Below are 24,965 nucleotides of genomic sequence, written 5' to 3'. Positions count from 1 at the left end.
CATGGGGTGTTTCCCTGTCCCCAAACTAAGGGTGCAATTTTTTTAAAACTAGGTGGCGTCAAAGGTGGCTGGGTATTTTTTTCCCCTTTCATTTTCTTTGAAGACCCCTTCCTCGGGCACAGCGGAGACAATCTGTTTACCTGTTGCCTGGCCCCTCTGTCAAATTTAAGAACCCATTGTGGCCCATGAGTCAAAAAGTTTGCCTATTCCTCTACTAGCTAGTATTTCATGAATGGTTGACAATTTTTTCTTTTTTCTTTTATCTATCTTTGTTAATTTTTCAGTCTAAAAACAGTACATAAAGGAATACATATAAGTAATTTGAAAAACAACACTTACATCCATCAATAAATATATGAGAAACCATTTTCACCTCCCCCACCCACCCTAATTCCAATGTATTCAACAAAACCATACAACAATACATACATGTACCATAAACAAATCCTAATATAATATCCCTCTCCCACCCACCCCCTCCCTGGATGTGCAAATCAAACCGGAGATAAGGGAATAAACCATTTAATTAAAATTGGTCAATGGACCCCACATCAGTTTAAACAACTTATTATCTATTTGTTCAGAATTCATTTTCTCGTATTTTTAACACAAGCATAATGAATTCCACTAAAAAGTGAAATTTAATCTGTCAAAATTCTTCCAATTTTTAGTGACCATTTGCATGGCTACCCCAGTCATTATATCAAGTAATCAGCTTTTATGTCTATCTATTGGAGGTATCGGAGATAACCATGTCCCACAGATTACCACTTGATATGACAGCGGAACCGCAGTCTCCAAAATCAAATTAATATGTCCCCCATATAGATTTCCAAAAGTTAAGTATCAAAGGACAATAGAACAATAAATGATCCAGTGCCCCTATTTCAAGATGACAGTGCCAGCATCTATTAGATTTAGAACTATCTAACTTCTGCAACCGAACTGGGGTTCAAAAAATTATATGTAACAGAAAAAAAACCAAGTTTGTCTCATAGATGCTGACGCTGTACATCTCATCCTCGTAAGTCCAAATCCGTGGCCATTGAGTAGCAGAAATTTGTTGCTTTATCTCAATGCTCCAAATGTCTCATAGACTAGTTTTAGGTTTTTATTCAGATATTAATTTATACCACTTGGCTGCCTGATGCCCTAGTAAATCTGTCTGGAAGCATAGGCCCGGCAGACTATACTGATTTTTTAAGTTGCACCAATCAGGGAACCCCTTCTGAATGGCCTGCTTCAACTGCAACCATTTATATGCTTGAGATTTTGCGATACCGATTGATTGTTGCAGTTGTGAAAAGTCAAGCATTTTCCCATTTGATAACACATCATCTAAAGTACGTATGCCTGCCTGCAGCCATTGCATCCAGAGGATCTTAGACTCGCCAATTTGATTCTTGGAGTTCAATCATAAGGATTGACACGTGGATTGTTGTGCTGATATAGATGTTAAATTATCAATAAATTTTAAGGTTTTCCAGGTGGCAAAAAGAATGCTATTGTCCTTATAAATTCTGGGTAACTTGATACTCAGTATATGACATAACCGTAATGGGGACATAAGTTGCCATTCTAAGTAAAGCCAGTCTAGAAGATGCTCCAAGACTTCAGAAAGGATCCAATACATACCCTGATGCAGTATGAAAGCTTGATGGTATCTATAAAAATTTGGTAAATTTACCTCACCCGCCGCAATTGGTTTTTGCAAAGATACTAAATCCATTCTAGCCATTTTGCCCAGCCAAATAAATTTAGTGAGAATACCATTCAATTTCTTATAAAAGGACCCCTGAAAATAAACTGGAAACATACTCATTTGGTAGCAAACTACAGGCAAAATCATCATCTTGACAGTTTGGACTCTCCCCCACCAGGAAAGATGTAATGGGTTCCAATGCTCACACATTTCTTTGACTTTCAGCAATAAAGATTTTTCATTTACTGTCATTGTATCTTCCAATGTTTTTTGTATCATAATACCTAAATATTTTATACCCTCTTCCTTCCAGAGGAATGGGAATGGATTAAATAGTCCTTTTGCACAATGCACATTTAAGGGAAGAAGAATCTTCCAGTTGACAATTTTTTCAATGAAATCAATGAAATCTTTCAAGTTTCAAGTTTATTCATGGCTTGATATACCGACCATCACATGTATCTTTGACTCGATGTAGATACTACTCCTACTGTATCAGCAGCTATCAGTGTGGGTTTATTAGGAATATAAACGGGAAAATATTTTGGTTCTGTTTAATTTCAGATCAATTATCCATTCTGTTTGTTTTCAGATTCTGAAATATTTGTTTCATTTGGATCCATTAAAGTCCATAGGTCAATCAGTTTTGCACTCTAACTTTAGTTTTTTGATCCATCTTCAGAGAGGGACAGTACTACAAGAATGACACAGACTCCATGGGACCAAAAGAAGGGCAAAGTGTCACCCCTCTCCTTAAGTCACTTCACTGGCTCCCTATCAGAATGAACACACTTGTAGGTCAGCAATAATATCTTACAGTTTAAGATCTTATTGCTGACCTACAAGTGTGTTCATTCTGCTGGCCCTCAATATCTCTCCTCGCTTCTCTCTCCTTATACACCTCCCAGATAACTCTGTTCCTCAGATAAGTCACTCTTAGTGTTACCCTTCTCTACTGCCAATTCCAGACTTCGTTCCTTTCATCTAGCTGCCCCCTATGCCTGGAATAAATTACCCGAGTTTGTCCATCAAGCCCCTTCCCTTGTTTAAAAGCAGACTGAAAACCCATCTTTTTGATATAGCTTTCAATCCTTAACCCTACTCATCTTCCCTCCAGCCCAGCCCACTGATTAACCATTCCACTTAATTGTATCCATGACATCCTGTCTACTTTGTATTGGTTTGATTGATTGCTTTACTATTGGTTAATGTAGTTCTTTTCTCTGATCTGATTCCTGTCCATCTGCTCAGCACTATCTTTCCTACTGCCATCCCTTCCATCTGTCACATCCTCAATCTTCACTTTCCAGTGCAACTGTCCCTGATGACTTCAAACATGCCGTAATTACACTGCTCCTCAAGAAACCTTCATTGGACCCTACCTTCCCCTCCAACTATCACCCCATCTTCCTCCTCCTTTTCTTATCCAGGCTACTTGAATGTGCTGTTAACTGCCTTGCCTTGACTTTCTGTCATCCCTAGCTATTCTTGACCCACTTCAATCAGGCTTTCGTCCTCTGCACCCTAAGGAAACTGTCCTTGGTAAAGTTTCCAATGACCTGTTCCTGGCCAAATCCAAAGGCCTCTATTATGTCCTTATCCTTCTCAATATATCTGCTGCTGTTGACATTGTAGACCACCATCTTCTCCTTGAAAGCTATCCTCACTTGGATTTAAGAGCTCTATTTTTTCTTGGTTATCTTCTTTTCTCTCAGATTGCATCTTTAGTGTATGCAGTGGTGATTCCTACTTCATTGCTTCCTGGTATCCCACTATGGGTTCTATTCTGGAGCCTCTTTTTTCCTCCATCTATACTTATTCCCTTGGTGCTCTGATCTTCTCCCATGGTTTTCAAATCACCTCTATGTTGATGACTCCCAGATCTACCTATCTACATCAGAAATCTCTACAGGAATCTAGGTTCATGTACATGTTTTGCCCAAACAGGCCTGCTTCAGGAATCTTGAGAAACTACTGAGTTATAACAGATGTTTTGATTAAGTGACTAATCTTTTGGGTCAATGTTATGTTGTAAAAACTCCGGCAAAAGTGCTCAAAGCTGAAAAAAGTCCTGGGCATTCTGGAACTAGAAAAAAAGGCCTTTTTCTAGTTCTAGAATGCCCGGGCCTTTTTTCTAGTTCCATAATGCCCAGGACTTATTTCAGCTTTGAGCACTGTTGCCGAAGTTTTTACAATGTAACATTGACCCAAAATATTATTCACTTAATCAAAACACCATCTGTTATAACTCAGTAGTTTCTTAAGACCCCAGAAGCAGGCCTGTTTGGTCGAAACACGTACATGTCGAGTCATTGAGTTATTGGATGAATAAAGTGAATTGAATATTGGATGAGTAACAGGTTATGGTCATCAGTCTGATTTGGACAATTCCACTCTTTATTTTATGTATTTGATTTGTGGATTTGTTTCCTCTGTTGTTTTCATTCACTGCCACTTAAAACTGAAAAGGATAACACTTTCATCCTTCCTGTCTCATTAGCTCGCAACCTCAGGGTCATCTTTGATTTCTCTCTCTCTTTCACTGCACAAATCTAACAGACCACTAAAGCCTGTCATTTCTTTCTCTGTAATATCACCAAAATCTGACCTTTCCTCTCCAAGTACACTCCCCAAACCCTTATCCACACCCTTATTACCTCTCGCCTAGTACTGCAGCTTGCTTCTCACAGGTTTACCACTTAACCATTTCATGCCTCTTCAATCCATTAAAAATTATTCTGCATGACTTATATTCTGCCAGAAAAGGTTCAAAGAAGAGCAACCAAGATGATAAAGGGGATGGAACTCCTCTCATATGAGGAAAGACTAAAAAGGTTAGGGCTCTTCAGCTTGGAACAGAGACGGCTGAGGGGAGATATGATTGAAGTCTACAAAATCCTGAGTGGAGTAGAATGGGTACAAGTGGATTGATCTTTCACTCTGTCAAAAATTAAAAAGACTAGGGGACACTTGATGAAGTTACAGAGAAATACTTTTAAAACCAATAGAAAATTTAAAACCAATGCTACCAATCCAGAGCAAGCAGTGGCGTCCCCCATGCCTTTTCAATAACAGACTATGGACTTTTCCTCCAGGAAATTGTCCAAACCCTTCTTAAAATCAGCTACGCTATCTGCTTTTACCACAACCTCTGGCAATGTGTTCCAGAGCTTAACAATTCTTTGAGTGAAAAAATATTTTCTCCTATTGGTTTTAAAAGTAGTTCCCTGTAACTTCATCAAGTGTCCCTTAGTCTTTGTAATTTTTGACAGCATGAAAAATCAATCCACTTGTACCCATTCTACTCCACTCAGGATTTTGTAGACTTCAATCATATCTCCCCTCAGCCGTCTCTGTTCCAAGCTGAAGAGCCCTAACCTTTTTAGTCTTTTCTCATATGAGAGGAGTTCCATCCCCTTTATCATCTTGGTCACTTTTCTTTGAACCTTTTTTAGTGCCGTTATATCTTTCTTGAGATAAGGAGACCAGAATTGAATGCAATACTCCAGGTGAAGTTGCAGGCACCTGGGAGCTGTCCACTCACCCTGAGTATAAAAGGGTGCTGAAAAGAACAGTTCCAGCACCGAGAGCTAGGGAAAGCAGCTTGATAACTACCCCCTTTAATGATCTAAGTTAAGTTAAAAAATGCTGTTTAAAAGACATTTTAAATGATTTTCAAGATGCCCAGTGACGCCTAAAAAAAAGTGCCAGAATCACGCCTCTGTAGGCACTTTATGGTTCTAATGCCACTGTAGGCGTGCCTAATGCCATAAAGCACCTACATAGGCGTAATTCACGTCAAAGATAGGCACCGGAAATGTAGGCCTTGAAAACTCAGGCCTACATTTCTGGCACCTACCTTTGCTGGAGGTGTGATTCTCTGAACAGCACCATCGTGTGATTGATATGTGATTGGCAGCCTCTTTTAAGGTGGCCACCAACAACGGCACCATTTAGAGAATTGTTTTGGCCAATCATGGACTTCCCTAGACTCCTCCCTAAGGATGTCCCTGATTGGCTGAGGTGCCCTGGCCCCTCCAAAGGGAGGAGCCTGAGGCGCCTCAGCCAATCAGTGTCTTAGGCCTCTCCCTGTGCATCAGATGATGCACCGGGACGGGGCCTAAGGCCGCTATTGGGGCGGCGGCTGGCCGGAGAACAGGAGGAGGAGGACTTTCCTCCTCCTCCCAAAGATTTTCAGCAGCATAGGCGCAGGAGGAGGGTCTGGGCACCCCTCCTGCTCCTGAAGATGGGAGCCTGCTTCGAAGGAGCAGGAGGGACCGGGCACCCCTTCTGCTCCCAACTTTGGGTCGGGTGTTCCATGTTGGGGGGACCGTGCTGGTTGGGGGGGGTTAGTCGGCCTATGGAGCAGGAGGGACCAGGCACCCCTCCTGTTCCCAACATTTTTAAAGGTACGGGGGGAGGGAGGGAGGTGGGTCTGGCTGGCTCGGCCCGGCCCGGCCCGGCCCAACTTTGGTTGGGTGCTTTGGCTCTCCTCCCCCCTTCCAGGCAATCTTGCTGCCCAGACTTTCCTGCTCTCTGCCGCCTTCCGTGCAGTACGAGCCCGCAGTTTAAAGCGGGGCTGCACTGTGGCTCGCACTGCACGGAAGGCGGCAGAGAGTAGGAGCTCAGGGCAGAAAGCAGGGCTGGAAGATCGGGGTGAGCAGGCAGGAGACACGGGGCAAAGCAGGGCTTCTATGGAGCTGGAGAGTCGAAAAGACATTTTCTACTGGTTTCCAGCAGTCGCTTCTTGGGTTGAGTGGCCAGCCCAGTCGGATCCAAAATTTTTTGTAGTGAATTGGGTCGCTGTCCAATTTGCATGCATTTCACCTCATTTGCATGCACGGATTCGAAGCGGATCGCAGGAGAAGTAAGTGAATCAGGCCGGATGGAAATTTGATAGTAAAGTGGTCGCAAACCGATCAGTACACGATCGGTTTGCTTAGTGAATCTAGCCCTAAGTGTCATCCTAACTGGCTGAAGATGGGGAGTCCCATCTGATGTTATGGAAAAGCTGGGGTTGTGGTGGGGAATAACCTTCTGATGATAAGCTCAGCTAGCTAGTCTTTTTTTTGGCACTCATCTTGCTTTTCCATTCTGATGTCTCTATATAGGAAATAACAAAGGACAGATATGGAGTAGAACAAATAGGCCCTAACCAACACAGCTGTCATCAGATCTGTATGGTAGTGTGTGTCCTGTTGTATATACAAGTTCCATTAATAACTGTTGAAGTGATTGTTGCAGTTGTCTGGATCTTGTCACATCTGAGTAAGTAGAACTGATGTTTCAGCCATCATATGTGGCTTTCTTTGTGGTATACTGTGAGGTTTCTAGTTTGGCTTGACTTGGCAATACCCAGAATGATAGTCAAGCAGTTTAACTCTTTGAGCTTGTAGCCTAAATATTACCAAGCTTGGACTCCATGTACCTTAAACAGGTCTTTTTTAATATCAATTTAGAACAAGCATGAACACTTACAGTTTATAGATTTTATAGTGGTGCTTCTTCACAATGTCCATACACTCTACTGGCACATCCTTTACTTAGGGGAAGCCAGGAATGTTTTGCATAGTCCTATGCAGAGGTAACATGTACTTTAGCTTCTCTCACAAGCTGAATTCCTAACAGACTCAAGTTAGGAGGCCAGTAAACCCAAAGTGTAAAAACAGATTGGGAAGGCAAACTCTCTCCACAGCATGAGGTGTGGTTAAGATGGAGTCAGCTTTCTTCCAGAGTTGAAGAAGAATGTGGGCTCCAGCAAGCTGCAGCCAATACCTCTGAGAACTGCTAAGAACTCTGGGAATTTGAGTCCACAGAACGCACACTGTTTATATGTCTTAGAAAAGACAAGCTATATACTTGTTTTATACAAGAAACTGAGAAACTGCCCACATGAAATGGGGACAGAACAGTCTTCATATATATTTATTAGGTTCTCAGACTTGATTGGCTAGAGTTTAAGGTGGGTGGTTTCCAGGATGGAAGGAGATTTTGGCAGGAGATGGAGGCAGGAAAGCCAATTGATCACAAATTTGAATGAATTTTGATGGGAAAGTTTATTGGTCAGAAATTTGAATTTTGGAGAGAAAGTTTATTAGTCACAATTTTAAATTCTGGCATGAATGAGGCTGGAAATTCATTTGGACAATTCTGCCTCTGCAGGGGGCAGGAATTTCTGTAGGGCATATTCTAAAACTTTAGGAGGGGAAGAAAGCCTCATCCTGCCAGAATTTAAAATTATTACCAACAAACTCTCCCTCCAAAATTCATATCTGTGACCAATGAACTTTCCAGATAAAATTCTAATTTGTGACCAATGGGATTTCCGGCCACAATTTCTTTCCAAAATGTCTTTCCTTCCCGAGGATACCACCCACCTCAAACTCCATCCAATCAGATTTGAGAACACACTATATATATAAAGACAAACTGCAGACCACACCATATCCTCTAGAAAGCCACAGCACAAAGGCTGAAACTTCAGTTCCAATTACTCAGATGCAGCAAGACGTAGACAATTGCAACAATCATGATGCCAGCTGCAGAACCTAAGAGAACAACTTTTGAACTGTTCATTCAATTTCTTTTAAATTTTGGCCATAGATAGTAGAGCACCCAGTGGACCTTAGCTCATACTTTTCATGTTATCCCCCAATACATATTACACAATCAATGTATTTGTTTTACCTCAGATTCCTAGAAGAAAACTGACCAGTTCCATTTTATTGAGTTATAATCTCAGGATAGTTAAAATTCATTCTGATATTACTGACTGCCTTCCTATAGTTCGTACCTATAGGTCACTGATTACAGATTTTGAAAAATAGCAATTTAAGTCATACCTCTTTAATGGTCCTTTTACAAAACTGCAGGGCTGAGTAGTGCACTCTCAATGCCAAACTGCCCATTGTATTCCTATGAGTGGCATGGCTTTTAACAAGTGCTGCTCAGCAGCACAGCTTTATAAAAACCTGCCTAAATGTGACCATCTCTGGGAAAAGGTGACTAGTTTCAGATCGAAAATGTTAAGAATGGCTGATTTTTCCTGTCATGGGTCAATAAGCAGTCTGAGAAAGTTAACGTTTGAACTTCTGTAAATTTTTTTGTTTTTCAAATAAAAGGATGGGGTTTGAACTGTTGTATTACAAATTGATCTAACAGAATTCATTAAAACCTCATTTTTTATTTGTTTCTGTTGACTTTAGTCACCTTTCCTCAGGGATGATCACAAATAAAAAACAGAAGTTGAAATCTTAGGGAGGTCCGAGCATCAAAGATTTTTGAAGCTTTCTTGGCATTAAGGATTTTGAAAATTGCGTTGGTCATGACCATATGTAAATTTCAATACCAAGGTAGAAAACTAGCCATTATGAAATGTTCACGCATCTCCTTCTCTCTGTTTTTAATTCTTTCTTTCTTTTTTTTTTTTTTTATTCAGGTTAAAAACTTATTGGACATGAGTGTTATAGCCTTCATTCCCACCATTATCATTGGGATACTAGGAGGCCTTCTGGGAGCTCTATTTATATCCATAAACATAAAGATTAATGCATTCCGAATAAAGATCTTTGATGCAATTGAGAGGGACTTTATCAGGAATCTTAGCAAGCTCTTAGAAGCTCTACTGATTTTGGTAAGCAAACAATGGAGTTACAAGATACTACTTGGATTCAAGATTAAATTAGTAGCTGCTGTTTTCAATTCATCATCTAATTTAGCAGTTCGGAGAGTAAGTGCTAGGTAAGTAGAAAAAATATTGATATTACTACTTGATTCTGTTATGTCTTACATTGCCACCTAATAGGGATTTACATGGCCAAAATGGATTGTTTCATGCTAGATTTTTAAAAAAACTTTGTTTATTAAAGAATATGCATAGAAAACATAACAAAATGAAAAGTAGCATAAAAATGAATTTGTGGGCCTTTTTCATGTTTGTTTTTTAGGTGCGTTTGTATGATTTCATTAACCTTTCTTTTAACTCTTTATTAATTTTTCATTCAAAAACAATGCATGAAAATATACATTTACATATAATTAATTTCAAAATTGCATTTACATCAGTCATAGAAATACTTCAAAACTTTTCCACTTCCCTCCCACCCTAATACAAGAACAAAAACCAAATGCAATATTTCAGACATATAGGGCTTCTTTTACTAAGGTGCGCTAGCATTTGTAGTGCACGCAGGAAATTATCACGCGCTACACCACGCGCTACGCTTATAGAACTAACACCAGCTCAATGCTGGCATTAAAGTCTAGCGCGCGTGTTAAAGCCCTAGAGCACCTTAGTAAAAAGAACCCATGGTGAAAATCATATTGAACTTATTGATCAATGAAAATTTCAAAATATAATACCCATCCACCTACCCACCCATCCTCCCTGGATGTGACAATCAAATAAGAAATCAGGAGAATAAACCAGCTAATCATCACCAACAAAATTTGTCAATGGACTCCATGTTAATTTAAATAACTTATTACACAACATTTCTGAATTCATTTTCTCATATTTATGGCATAAACATAGTGTCCTGCCAAAAGGAGAAATTAAGTCGATCCCAATTTTTCCAGGTTTTGATAACTATTTGCATAGCTATCCCAGTCATGATGGAAAATAATCTACTTTTATACTTGTCTAAAGGAGGTTTAGGTGACAACAATGTATCACAAATAACCACCTCATACGATAACGGAATCGAAGACTCCAAAATCAAATTAATTTGTCCCCATTTTGATTTCCAAAAGATGAGTATCAAAGGACAATAGAACAACAAATGATCCAGTGTCCCTACTTCAAGATGACAATGCCAGCATCTATTAGACTTTGAACTGTCTAACTTCTGCAAACGAACTGGGGTCCAAAAAACTCTATGTAACAGAAAAAAACAAGTTTGTCTCATAGATGCTGATGCTGTACATTTCATCCTTAAAGTCCAAATCCGTGGCCATTGAATAGCAGAAAACTGCTGCTTTATCTCAATGTTCCAAATATCCTTTAAACTAGTTTTTGGTTTTTTATTCAAATATTCCGATATTAATTTATACCACTTGGCAGCCTGATGCCCTAGCAAATCTGTCTGTAAGCATAGGCCCGGCAATCAGGGAATCCCTTCTGAATGGCCTGATTCAACTGCAACCACTTATATGCTTGAGACTTTGCAATGCCGAATGATTATTGCAGTTTTGAAAAATCAAGCATATTCCCATTTGATAACACATCATCTAAAGTAAGCCAATGCTTCCAGAGGATCTTAGACTCGCCTATTTGAATCTTTGAGTTCAACCATAAGGATTGACAAGTGGATTGTTGTACTGGTATAGATGTTAAATTGTTAATGAATTTTAATGTTTTCCAGGTGGCACAAAGAATACTATTGTCCTTGTAGATTCGGGGCAACTTGATACTCAAAATATGGCTTAACCGTAATGGGTTAGATTTAAAAGCACTACTCTTACAAAACTATTTAAGGAAAAGGTTTAAATATATAACACTCTCAATATACAAGGAAATGTAAGCCTTATATATATGCCTATTTCATTCAAATGTGTCTCAGGTTACATGATCCTCAGCGAGGCTACCTCCCCACTCAATATGTGTTCATAGTAGGCGGCTTTACACCTCCACTCGTCATTGGATCTTTGTATTTTATTTTTATATGCTTTTTAAATTTAAAAATTTTTTAAACTTTATATTTCTTATTTCCTTAAGTGTCAAATAGATACTGATTACAATAAGATTACTTAGCTTTTTCATCAGCTCAATTCATGGTCTCAGTGCACAGAACGGGGGATAACCGACATGTTTCACCCATATGTTCTACAGCGGTTTTTCCAAGGTTATCACTCCCTGCAAACGTAAAACCAGGAGATTAATCTATATTCTTACTCTATAATCATTCAAACCTTATGCCCCTCTGACGAAGACAATAAATTTTAAGTTTTAAATTTTACATTGCATGCTCATTGTATTCAATCTGGATTTATGTTCATTGTACAATTGCGGCTCAATGAACATAAATCCAGATTGAATACAATGAGCATTCAAGCCCCTATTGTACCCCTTTGTATTGAAAAACTACATAGGGTGGAACAATTGAAGTGGAGGGTAATAGACGCAGTTGAAATGGAGAGTGAAGGGAACTGGGAAGTGAGGCTAAATTTCATTGAACAAAGATGGATTTACCGTCTTAATACAGTGGCTCCTGCAGGTTTGAATGATGAATTAGAATGGGCCACCCTTGTCTAGTTAGGCTGTCTCGGGGATGCGTCCGATTTATGTCATCCATATAATTCTATGAGCAGATGAATAAAGTTTGAATGTTTGAATGTAGTTGCCAAGAAGCAGGGCGAACCCTCATGATGTCAGATGCTCGTAATTATGGGCTTCTACGATGGGAGGGCTCTTTAAAAACAGGAAGTGAACACTGCTTCCTCTGTTTCTGGAGAAGAAATTTGAAGATCTGTTGGGCCATAGAAAATCACCTGGAAAGCATTCAAGGATGTTGTTGAGAATTTTCTTGGCAGTTACAGAGCACCAAACTATATTCAGCTGGTTGACAAACTTATACAATACCATGAAGTGCAACATGTCACTGAAGATGCACTTTCTACATTCACACTTGGACTTCTTCCCTGCAAATCTTGGTACAGTCAGCGATGAACATGGCAAAAGTTTTCACCAGGCCAATACCACTATGGAAAAAAGATATCAGGACAACTGGAATCCATCAATGCTGGCTGACTATTGTTGGACACTGCAATGAGATGTACCGGACACTGAGTACAAATGAAAATCAGCAGGCGAACTATCACAGCATATCAGAAAGTTTGTGCATTAAAACATGTTATAGTCAATTAAAGATACCATCGTATTTCTCAAAATTCCTACATGATACAGTCAATATGACCCACTCACCAGCGTTTAAGTTTCTCAAGTTCCAAAGTATCTAAATGGGTTTTCTGGAGGAGCGCAATGGAAGACCAGTAGCATTGCAAAGCCTGAAGAATTTTAGACCATTTAATGGGGGAGGAAATCTCTCCTACATTCCAGGATACCAGCCTACCCATTAACCAATTCTTTCAGGAACAGAAAAAAAACAAGAAAATTATCAAAACCACAAAAATTCAGGGAGTCACCCCAGCCCATAGCCCCACATAAGCCACACACTCCTCTATCCAGACACACCCCACATATACAAAAAGGATGCTCCTCGCATTGTCCTCTGGAATACCCTCCCCCTAATCCTACTGACTCCCTAAATCAAATAACAAACTCGAACCCCACTCTAATCCACTCCTCCCTCTCCCATCCTAGAACCTCAACCTAATCCATTAATCTGTTCCAGATAAATCTAGGACTATCCATGTGATACATCCCTCAAATTTTCACCTCGCACATACACCATCAAACAGCAAACAACAATAGTACATCCCTTATAATGCAAAATACAACCTGTGAATCACAAAAGAAAAAAAAGCGAAAAGTTAACTCCAATATCCACAAAAATGGAATAGACTGGAAAGAGTAATTCTCAGTTCGGCATACCAGAACCTCCACAAAAGCCTTTATTCACAAGTGACTATGTCCATCGTAAATCCAAACAAAGTCAAGATGCTGGCACTTGCATGGGGAGCGCTTTCAAAAGGTTTTGCATTGCTGACACTCAAAGAAGAGTGAGCGGCCCTCATGAGCCATGCTAGGTAGAGCAAAGCACAGGAAATCTTTCATGTATATAGCTGAGAACAGGTCGGGGCAAAAGCCTTCCTCCATGCCTCAACTAGAGCTGAGTAGTCTTGAAAGCAAAGAATTTTCTTGTTGTGATAGTCCAAGTTTTGACCCCATGCAAGGTCTTCAAAATGGCCTGCTTATGCATAAAATTTAACAGATGCAAAATCACCACCTAAAGCTGGGTCTGATCTCTGCCATGTAATCCCAGTCTATTCACTCTCTCTATCTTTACTGGTCTAAATTGGGTATCCTTTTGTATCAGTTGATCAAATATAGACTCCAAGAATCCCAGCAATTCAGGTTCCTTTACCAATTTGGAAATCCTGATGAGACGCAGATTGCTGTGCCGGGATCTAAATCATCCTTTTGTTCCAGTGTTAAAATTCACTTCCGAAATTGCTCCTGCTCGACCGAGCTAAGCAAGGGTTTCATTGCACCGTTGAGATGGAGGTAGGCATCCATCTCCAAGCCCATGATGTCCAAACATTCATTTTGCAGAATCAATTTTAACCTGTAGCTGTTGCAGCTTTTTGTTGAGTGCTTCATCTACAGCTAAGTCAGGGATCTCAAAGTCCCTCCTCGAGGGCCGCAATCCAGTCAGGTTTTCAGGATTTCCCCAATGAATATGCATTGAAAGCAGTGCATGCACATAGATCTCGTGCATATTCATTGGGGAAATCTGGAAAATCCGACTGGATTGCGGCCCTCAAGGAGGGACTTTGAGACCCTTGAGCTAAGTGGATTTCTGCAAAGGTCTCCATTATTTAAGCGGAACTGATAGAGGAGCTCAGTGGGGATGCCTGATCTGCCATCTTGGGCTCTGCTCCATGTGGCCACTCCCTATCCTTCTTTACAGATTTGAATTTACTATCCCATCAATGGATATGTCTGGATGGCTTATAATCTAAAAGTGATATTAGAGTTGTGAGAGACAGGACAAAAAATAGTGAGGGAAGGAGGGAATGAAGTGCAATGTCAGGTTAGAGAGGGAGGATGACACAAATTAGGAGGTGTTCTGTGGTACAGTCGCATAATTATTATTATTATTATTTTTAAAAAAAATCTTTATTCATTTTCAAACTTATAATAAATGTGTTAATATGTTAAAAACAGATTAACAATAAATATATTCCTATTCCTATATTCCTATTATATCATCAAATACCTTGTACAATATGTAATAATAAAATTACCCTCCCTCCCCACTGTAAATTTAAGGGAAAATATGTCATCTAATCAGTACAATATTTTGTTAATGGCTCCCACACATCTTGAAATTTTCTAAAACATCCTCGCTGTATTGCAATAAATCTTTCCATTTTATAAATATGACACAAGGAATTCCACCAGAAATTATAATTTAATCTACTCCAGTTTTTCCAATTATTGGTAATTTGTTGAATGGCAACCCCAGCCATTATAAGTAATAATTTATTATTATTTGAAGAAATCTGACTTTTTGCTCTCATTGCCATACCAAACAGCACAGTATCATATGATAATGCCACTGGGTTGTCTAATAAACCGCATAATTATTTTTTTAAATAAAATTTAAAAAACCCGACTATGCCACTGTTGCAATCCCCTCAGCTCATGACAACTCCCTCCCTGGAAGGCCCCCCACCCCCTCAATGTATAGATAGGTCCCCCTGGGCTTACCTTTATCCCTGGTGGTCCAGGGCGGCTGGTAGGGCAGGAGAACAACCACCTCAAAATGATTCTCGCTACTACTACTATAAATTATTTCTAGAATGCTACCAGACATATGCAATACTGTTCAGAGTCACAAAGAAGACAGTCCTTTCTCGAATGAACTGATACTCTAATCCAGGGGTGTCCAACCTTTTGGCTTCCCTGGGCCGCATTGGCCATAAAAAATGTTTCTGGGGCCGTGCAAACACTGCAGCAAGACAGAGGAGGAAGCTGGCAGGATGGTAAACACCTGAGGGCATCAGAGGAAAACACTGCATCACCCTCGACCGGGGCTGCACAAAATACCGGTACTTCACGGGGCCGCAGGTTGGACACCCCTGCTCTAATCAATTAAGACAGACAAACAGAATGCTAGGGTAGGGGTTGTGGTTAGCGGGGGATGGTTAAATTGCTCGTTAGGGTGATAAGCAGAGGGCGATGGGGAGTAGGATTATGAGTTGAAGGCAATCTTGAAAAGGTGGGTTTTCAGCCTACTTTTTAAAAAGTGAAGAGCCATGACATATGGATTCAGGTAGTCTATTCCAAGCACAAAGGGCAGTGAGAAGAAAGGAACAAAGACTGGAATTGGCAGTGGACAAGAAAGGATACAAATAAAAGCAACTTATCTGAGGAATGAAGTTCTCGGGGAGGCATATAAGGAGAGACAAGAGAGGAAAGATACTGAGGTGCTGCAGAATGAACACACTTGTAAGTTAGTAATAGAAGTTTGAACTGTATGCAGAGGCAGATAGGGAGACAGTGATGTGAATTTGATGAGGGGTAACATGAGTGTAGCGAGGTTGGCAGAAGATAAGTTGTTTATCAGAGTTTTGCACAGATTACAGGGGGGAGTGGTGGTTCAGTGGGAAACCTGTTAGAAGAAATTGCAGGAGTCTAAGCGTGAGGTTACAGGGATGTGGACAGGGGTCTGAGGAGTGTGCTCAGAGAGGAAGGGTGAATTTTGGTGATATTATAGCGATAGAAACAACAGGCTTTAGCAGTCTGTTGAATGTGTGTAGAAAATGAGAGGTCGACGTTGAAGACAACTCCAAGGTTACAAGCAGAGAAGAAAGGAATGATAACATTATTTACAAAGAATGGAAGGAGAGGAGCAGAGGGTTTAGGAGGAAAGAGGAGCAGTTTAGTCTTGGAAAGATTTTGTTTCAGGCAGCAATGTCAAACAAACAAGCTGAGACTTTTTCTTGGATGCTTGGTGAAATCTTGGGTATAGAGAGGTAGATCTGGGAATCATCAACATATAGGTGATACTGGAAGCCATGGGAGGAAATTAGGGCACTGAGGGATGAGATGTAGAGAGAGAAGAAATGAAATGAAAAGTGTCAAGAAAAATGTGGAACAACTTGTAAGTTTCATGGCTCCACATCATTCTCTTCTGGGTTGGGCTGAGAACGTTTCAGCAGCCCCTCATATATATTAAATATGTTTATCATTAGATATTTAAGAAAAAAAATATGGGTTTGTTATTTAGTCTGTGGGCTGAATTAAACCAGGATATTCAATACCTAGTCATGTCTGGTTCTGGCTTTGAATATTTAGGTAGGTGCGGTCACTCTAAAGATAACAGGACATTAGCGCATATTCCGACTAGTACCTGGTTAACTCAGTGCTTTTGCTGTTATAATTTTATCCACTTACTTAGCAGTTAGCAAACTGAGGGCTTCTTTTATCAAGCCCGATAGTAGAGAATGACACGGTGACAAAATTCATCACCGTTCCCGTCCTCGCGGATAACCGTGGGAAATAATCCCATGTCATTTTCTAGTGTCTATTTCCACCTTGGTCCTTCTACACCAGCATTCTTCAAAGCAAAGCTTGCGGGTCAGTGGTTGTGCCCAATTATACTCTGATTCTTTCCTCTCTCCTTAAAGAATGATATGAAGATGGTTTCCCGCGGTTATCCGCGGGGACGGGCACGGTGATGAATTTTGTCACCGTGTCATTCTCTACCCGATAGTATGGCCCGGTGTGGTAAATGCACCAAAGCCCATAAGGATTATTTGACACGTGGCACTTGCCAGCATGGCTTCATGAAAGAAGCCCTGAATATTGCCACTAACCAAGTAGCAACTCTGCCCAAAAATATATCCCCGGACTGCCCCTAATCAACTGGTTTGCACATGACTAGTTAGAGCTGATATTCAGTGGCACTACCCAGTTAAATATCACTGAATATTGGTAGCTATTAGAAATTCTTCTGCCCGGTTAAATAAATCCCTTTGAATTTTGAACCCTATGCTTTCCTTGGATTTTCTCATGTATCAATATCTATAAAAATGCTAGCTGTTTCTTGTATAGGATATAAATGATAATGCTATTTTTAATATTATAAAGCCGGATGTGCTCTTTTGTTTTTTGCAAATTGCCTCCAACACTGGAAGTGGGTTGGCAGTTTTACAAATTAATTTAATTCTTTGCCTCTTACATAAGTGTTTACATGTGTAGAAACAAACTCTTCATTGTGAGAACTCAGTAAAAAAAATTCTTTGCCTGAAGGAGCATAATGTGGACTTTAATATTGTTTTTCTGAGTCTGCCTGAAAAACAGACACGTAGGCTTACAGATTTTGTAGAATATGGCATTTAAATTAATTTGGGGAGGAAATCTTGGTTGATTCAGCCATGCAATACTTGATAAAATCACATTGACTCTCTATAAATCTACTTGTAGTAGCTTCATTGCATGCCCCCTAGTCCTAGTATTTTTGGAAAGAGTAAATAAGCAATTCATATCTACCCTTTCCACTCCACTCAGTATTTTATAGACCTCTTATCATATCACCCCTGAGCCGTCTCTTCTCCAAGCTGAAGAGCCCTAGCCACTTTAGCCTTTCCTCATAGGGAAGTCATTCCATCCCTTTTATCATTTTTGTTATCCTTCTCTGTACCTTTTCTAATTCCGCTATATCTTTTTTGAAATTATGGCAATCAGAATGGCACACAGTATTTGAGGTGCAGTTGTACCAGTGGTCTCAAACGCGCGGCCCGGGTACTATTTTGAGGCCCTCGGTATGTTTATCATAATTACAAAAGTAAAATAAAGCAGGTTCTTGATCATATGCCTCTTAAGCTATAAATTACAATATTATTATTAAGACTTAGCCAAAAGGAAAGATTTATAAACTATAAAGAGTTTATGTCATCCAAAACTGTCATTTCTTTAATAAGACATTAACTATTTTTTCTGAGGCCCTCCAAGTACCTAGAAACCCAAAATGTGGCCCTGCAAAGGGTTTGAGTTTGAGACCACTGAGTTGTACCATAAACAATGCAAAACATTATAACATTTTCATCTTTGTTTTCCATTACTTTCCCGGAAATTCCTAACATTTTATTTGATTTCTTAGCTGCCGCCGCTGCACACTGAGCTGAGGGTCTCAACGTATCCTCAATGATAGCTATAGTTTGGGTTCTCTTTCCCACATACAGCACTTTGCATTTGCCCACATTAAACGTCATCTACCATTTTGATGCCTGGTCTCCCATGATCTTCTTGCAGTTTTTCACAATCGTCTTGCGACTTAACAACTTTGAACAATTTTGTGCCATCAACAAATTTAATTATCGCACTAGTTATTCCCATCTCTAGATCATTGCTAAATATGTTAAAAAGAAGTAGTCCAAGCACAGACCTCTGGGAACCCCATTATTTACTCTTCTCCATTGAGAATATTGAACATTTACACCTACTCTCTATTTACTAGCTTTCATATGTAGTATAGTAACATAGCAACATAATAATTGATGGCAGATAGTCTGCCCAACATTCACATTCATTCTCAAGGCAACAAACCAGTAATTATTTGTTTTACTTCCTAAGTTCAGGATACGATGTCTTCGCCTCCCCACTAATAGGTAAGACAATTTGAATGTGATATAAAATACGAATAATTGTTCATGATCCTTCTTGTTGCATATTGCACAAAGACCATAGAAGCCTGTCAGGTATCATGTATTCTACAATGCCCCACTGCTGGGTTCACTGTCAAATCCAACTCCACCCCTCCTGATCCTTCTTGCCATATACGGGACACAGATCATAGAAGTCCATCCAGCATCATCTTCACTTCCTCACTGCTGGGCTTCCATTTAAGCAGTTCTTAATCCATAATAGGATATTATCTCCTATCCCATGACTTTCTAATTTCCTCAGAAGTCTTTCATAAGTTACTTTGTCAGATGTCTTTTGAAAGTTCAGATTCACAATACCTTTTTTTATATTTTTTAAAATCCTCTATCCCCTAATTTATATGGATTTGTACTTTACCTATTATTATTCAATTTTTTTACCCCCTCCCCTTTTACAAAGCCATGCTAGTGGCTGCATCTGTGGTATTTGCCCCAAAACCCTTTCCTTAGACAGATATGTGTTACATTAAAGTTGTGCAAAATGACTTGTGACATAACTGGCAGACATTTTTTTTTTTCCAGTGTTTATAATGCATTATAATATACCCCCCCCCTTTTACAAAAGCATGGAAGTGTTTTATAGTGGAGGTCAGCGCGCTGAATGCCTTGTGCTGTTCCCACTCTATGAGTGTCGGGAATGTGCAGAACCAGCCAGCGCTATAAACCACTTCTGTGGTTTTGTAAAAGGGTAGGAGGGAGGGATAGTGAGGGTTATAAATCTTTTAAATAAGCAATTCATTAAATAAGGAGGGACTTTTTTTTTTTTTTTGCATGAATCTTAACTTGCTACCAGTGCAAAATTTCCTGTTACACAGTTTTGCATCGTTTTTCTTCTAATCCTTAGATCAGGGGTGTCCAACCTTTTGGCTTCCCTGAGCCGCACTGGCCCAAAAAAAATTTTTCTGGGGCCGCGCAAACGCTGCAGCAAGACGGAGGAGGGAGCCAGCAAGACAGTAAACACCGAAGGGCAACAGAGGAAAACACTGTATCGCCCTCGACCGGGGCCACACAAAATACTTCATGGGGCCGCAGGTTGGACACCCCTGCCTTAGATCTTGTGCTATACCTTTGATAAATGTGACCAGTGTTAAAATGTGATGTGCAATAATTTCTATTTATATACATTGTAATAATGACTGTTAGGCCATTAGAGATAAATTTCCAATTATGCTGCTCTGAGAAGTTCTAACCCCCCTCCAAAAAAAAAACTGTGGACAAGGCGTTACTGATGCAGGTTTTTATTCAGTCAGTAAATGCAATAAAAATCCAAATCCAATGAGAATCCACATATGCTTTAAATAAGGACCCAACACAGACCGTGTATCGACAAACACGTCTTCCTCAGGGGTATGAAATCAAAGAAAGCAAGTGTGGATATTATCATGAAACCTACAAACTTCAAGTTGTGGTACGTTTCATAATTTAGGGCCAGATTCACTATACTCCCCTACCAATCTGATCCAGGTCCAATCCGTGGCCGGGGGTGTGTGTGTGTGTGCTGATTCATGATGTGTCCTCATGCAAATGGGGATGATTGGAATCACACCTCCAACTGACTGCATAGATCGCTGAATCTGTAGATGGTCTGTGCATGCTTACAGAGCAGTGACTTTTTAAAAAAAACAAACCCAACACTTTTTAAAACTTATATACTTTGCAAGCCCGTGGTTTTAACCTGCTTTAAACCTGCGAGTTAAAACCATGGGCTCACACTGTGGGGAAGGCAAGGAGAGTCAGGGCAGAAGCAGGGTGGTGAGTTGGGGCAGAAGCAGAACAGCGATCGGGGCGGAGAGCAGGAAAGTCGGGGCAGAGAGCAGGAGATGCATTCAGAAAGGACATGAGCGACTGGTCCCCAGCAGTCGCTTGTTTCTTGATCGGCCAGTCCAGTTTTTTGTTAGTGAATCGCTGCCTGCCTACTTTACATGCCGTTTCCTCTCATTTGCATGTGCGGATCAGATCGGATCAGAGGATGATCGTCCACGAGGTTAGTGAATCGGGTCGGAGGAAAATCGGGTCGCAAAGTGATCGCAAACTGGTCTGGACATGATCATTGTCCTTAGTGAATCTAGCCCTTAGTCCAGGATTGCCCAATTCAAGTTCAGATACAATGATGACTTAATTTGTTGAAGATACAGACAGACTAACATAAGTGACCCAATGTACTTCCTCAAATTCAGTCTTCTGCATTGCCTTCACCTTGCTCACTGAGACCAGAGCCACATATGAGGGAGCCAACATGAGGGAGCACTTTGCTGCTGATAAAGATGAGCGTAGAGCATGGCGGAGTGGGTATGCATGCTCTAGCTCCCTCATGCTGGGTGACGTGTGGCTGGACTCAGCGAGCAAGGACAAGGCAATGCAGAAGACTGAATTTGAGGAAGTACATTGGGTTATGTTAGTCTGTGTATCTTCTAAAAATTAGGTCATCATTGTATCTGAACTTGAATCGGGCAATCCTGAACTAAATTATGAAACATACTATGACTTGAAGTTTGTAGGATTCATGATAATATCCACATTTGCTTTCTTTGATTTCACACTACCAATTTGGACCCCTGAGGAAGATGTGTTGGTCGAAACACGGTCTGTGTGGGGCCCTTATTTAAGGCATATGTGGATTCTCATTGGATTTGGATTTTTATTGCATCTATTGATTGGATAAAATCCTGCATCAGAAGCCTTGTCCACAGTTCTTTTTTGTTTGTTTGTTTCTCCATTCACTGTGGAACTGTTGGGTTTCTCTTCTGTTGTTGTTGACTTTGTTCTGAGTTCTGTCATCTCTCCATAATATTCAGTTCAGCAATGTTCTGCTAAGACAGAGGAAACATTTAGGGATTACCAATTTTATCCATGCATCAAGGCATACTTAGCCAATTCTGGTTTCACCTTAGCATTTATAAATGTACAATTCTCATTTGTCTATGAAAAAGCAGGACTACAGATGTATAGATGCTGTGTGTGGGGGATGCCAGTTGGCATAGTTAAAAATCCTATTCCTTTAACACTATTTTGTTTTTGTCTTCAAACCTGCAGACAGCTACAGCCACTGTTTCAGTCTATATTCCATATTTTTTTCCTTGCACACCAGCCGTGAGCCTTGAAGACATCAATTCAGACAACCTGTAAGTGATGTGCAAAGCACAGATGGATGACTGAATGCTTTTAATTAGGAATATGCTTGGGTAAAATTCAGTTAGTTGCCTTTATTTCCTGATTTATGGGTGTTTTTTTGTTTTGTTTCACACATTTCATTTTAACATTTTTTTTGTACACATTAGAACTTTTTAATGCATGCAAATAATTTATGTGTACATTACTGTAGGTTATGTGCATACAATTAATTTTGCATGTGCTAAAAATGTTAAGGCACCCAAATGAACTGAATGCATTATTGAATGCACATCCCATTTAATTCCCTTTCACACAGTATACTACTATACACAGGTACTCACAAGATTTAACATGAGATGTGCACACAGTTATATCATTCATTTGCAAATTAATTCAATATGGGAACCATGACCTCTTTCCATAGTCTTGTACCACTAGGTGTCACTGTAGTACCAGAAGACCAAGGCAAGAGGTACAAATATGACTGCCATATTGGCTTTAGCTCAACTTCAACACATTCCACTGGCCTGAGGTCTATAGAGGATGTAGGCTGCAGGGAGGGGGAAATTATTTGCTTTTGGTGGAGGGGGGAGCATGGGTGAGTGACCTGAAAATTGCCATTTAATGTTGTTTCCGATGATGACAGAAGGGGGGCCACTCAGAATGAATATTCCTGTAAATGAAATGTCACAAAATGACAATTTTCAGACTGCCCATCCCTAGTGATAAATGCAGACCAGATGCTGGACACCCCCCCTGCATTTTCTACACAGGCTTTGCAATTACTGCATTTTAAGTTTTACTCTAATGGCCTGATTCTATATATAATGCCATAAAACTCTGTGCCAACTAGAATGGCACTTAGTGCGATAATTATTATTATTATGAATTACAAAGTGTGCATTGCATAACTTTTAGATGCACCCATTTAGGCCAGCTAAAACCATGTCTAAATGCCTAAACCTAAGTTGTGCTTAGAACAGGGGGTATTCTATAACAATGTGCATAAATTTTAGAAATGCCCATGATCTGCCCATGCCCCTCCTCTAGCTACACCCGCTGTACAAATTCATGCACTGGTACTGGTGCATATGTTTTATAGACTCGTGCTTGCCAAGTTGTGTGCGTAACTTTTAATTAGTGCCAATTAGCGTTAATTATGAGGTGTTAATTGCCAATTATTGGCACCAGTTAGGCCTATTAACCAATTAATTTGTGGTCGCAAATTGGCTATGTGCACCAACTTGCATGCACAATTTAAGGCATCATATACAGAATTTGGGGGTTAATACCATGTTTCCCCAAAAATAAGATAGCGTCATATATTCATTTGGGGCCCAAAAAAGGCACTAGGTTTTATTTTCAGGTAGGGCTTATTTTTTTTCATGTACATGATCATCTCTACCTCTCCATCACCCCAGCTCTTCCTCTTTCCTTTCGCCCACATGTGCAACATCTTTTCTCCCCTCTCACCCATCCCCTTGTGCCTTCCCTCTGCAGCATCTTTCTATCCCTCTATCCCTCCCATCCCCCTGTGCAGCAGAATCCTTGTCCAGCTTCCATCCTTTCCTCCCTCCCATCCCTTGGGCAGCAGAATCCTTGCCCAGCTTCCATCCTTCCCTCCCTCCCTCCCATCCCTCGGGCAGCAGAACCCTTGCCCAGCTTCCATCCTTCCCTCCCTCCCTCCCATTCCTCAGGCAGCAGAACCCTTGCCCAGCTTCCATCCTTCCCTCCCTCCCTTCCATCCCTCGGGCAGCAGAACCCTTGCCCAGCTTCCATCCTTCCCTCGCTCCCTCCCTCCCATCCCTCGGGCAGCAGAATCCTTGCCCAGCTTCCATCCTTCCCTCCCTCCCATCCCTTGTGCAGCAGAACCCTTGAGCACCCGCCACCGCTGCGCAGCCGAACCGCCGAACCCCCGCTGACCTGCCATCCTTCCCTCCCAACCGATTCCCGCCTACTGCGACCATAAATACCTTCCAGCAGAGGAGTGTCGGGCCAGCAGCACTCATAGGCTGCTTCGTGGCCTTGTTGCTGGGGCCTTCTGTGTACTGATGATGTCATCAGTAATGTGGCACAGAGAAGGTCCTAGCGAGAAGGCCGCGAAGGATGGAGGGTTAGCGAGGGTTCGGCGATTTGGCTGCATAGCAGGTCAAAGGAAGCGCGGCTGCCTATGACTAGGGCTTATTTTCGGGGGTCGGGCTTATATTAAGACCTACCCCGAAAATCATGCTAGGGCTTATTTTCGGGATAGGTCTTATTTTCGTGGAAACACAGTAGGTAATTCTCTATTGATCACCTAAATTATGTCATGGGTTGATACAAACTCAGCATGAATTCTCTATTGGCAGTTGTATGGAATTGCTCTTATAGATACTAGTATAAGTCTAGTTAGGCACCTAACTTTAGACATAAGTACTTATGCCAGCCAAATAGCTAGTATATATTCTCATACCTAACTGTCAGGTATTTACTCACTTGAGTAAATGTCTGACACACCCCTGCCCCTCCCATGTGCACTTCTCCCTTGAAGTTGCTTGCTCTGGAATTTGAGCATGCAACTTATAGAATACCAACTAGTGCCACTGAACACCAATTATAGCCAAAATTGGGTGTTAAGGCCAATTAGCATCTAATTAATCTGTTTATTTAAAAATTATTACAAGGGAGTACTGAAAAGTTCTCAGTCTAACCAACCAAGACCCAGATTCACTAACCTGCCCAATCCGATCCGGGCCCGATCCAGGCAGGTCCAATGAATTCAAGAACGAAAAACATGCAGATGGGGGCGATCGGAGGATCT

At 40.6% G+C, this 24,965-nt stretch overlaps 1 protein-coding gene across 2 annotated transcripts in view; it reads left to right on the top strand.

Annotated features, from left to right (window-relative positions):
- Nucleotides 1-24,965, top strand: part of LOC117355639 (chloride channel protein D-like) — a 236,796-nt gene that overhangs the window by 67,141 nt on the left and 144,690 nt on the right. For both annotated transcript variants that reach the window (XM_033934508.1, XM_033934509.1), the window contains exons 7-8: nucleotides 9,141-9,335; nucleotides 22,088-22,176. In XM_033934508.1, the coding sequence (XP_033790399.1) occupies nucleotides 9,141-9,335; nucleotides 22,088-22,176 (284 nt within the window). The remainder of the gene's footprint in view (nucleotides 1-9,140; nucleotides 9,336-22,087; nucleotides 22,177-24,965) is intronic.

The sequence above is a fragment of the Geotrypetes seraphini genome, chromosome 2 (genome assembly GCF_902459505.1).
Source record: "Geotrypetes seraphini chromosome 2, aGeoSer1.1, whole genome shotgun sequence".
NCBI classification, from domain to species: Eukaryota; Metazoa; Chordata; class Amphibia; order Gymnophiona; family Dermophiidae; genus Geotrypetes; species Geotrypetes seraphini.
The sequence above is the reverse complement of the archived record's forward strand: the minus strand, read 5'-3'. Positions and strand labels throughout refer to the sequence as shown.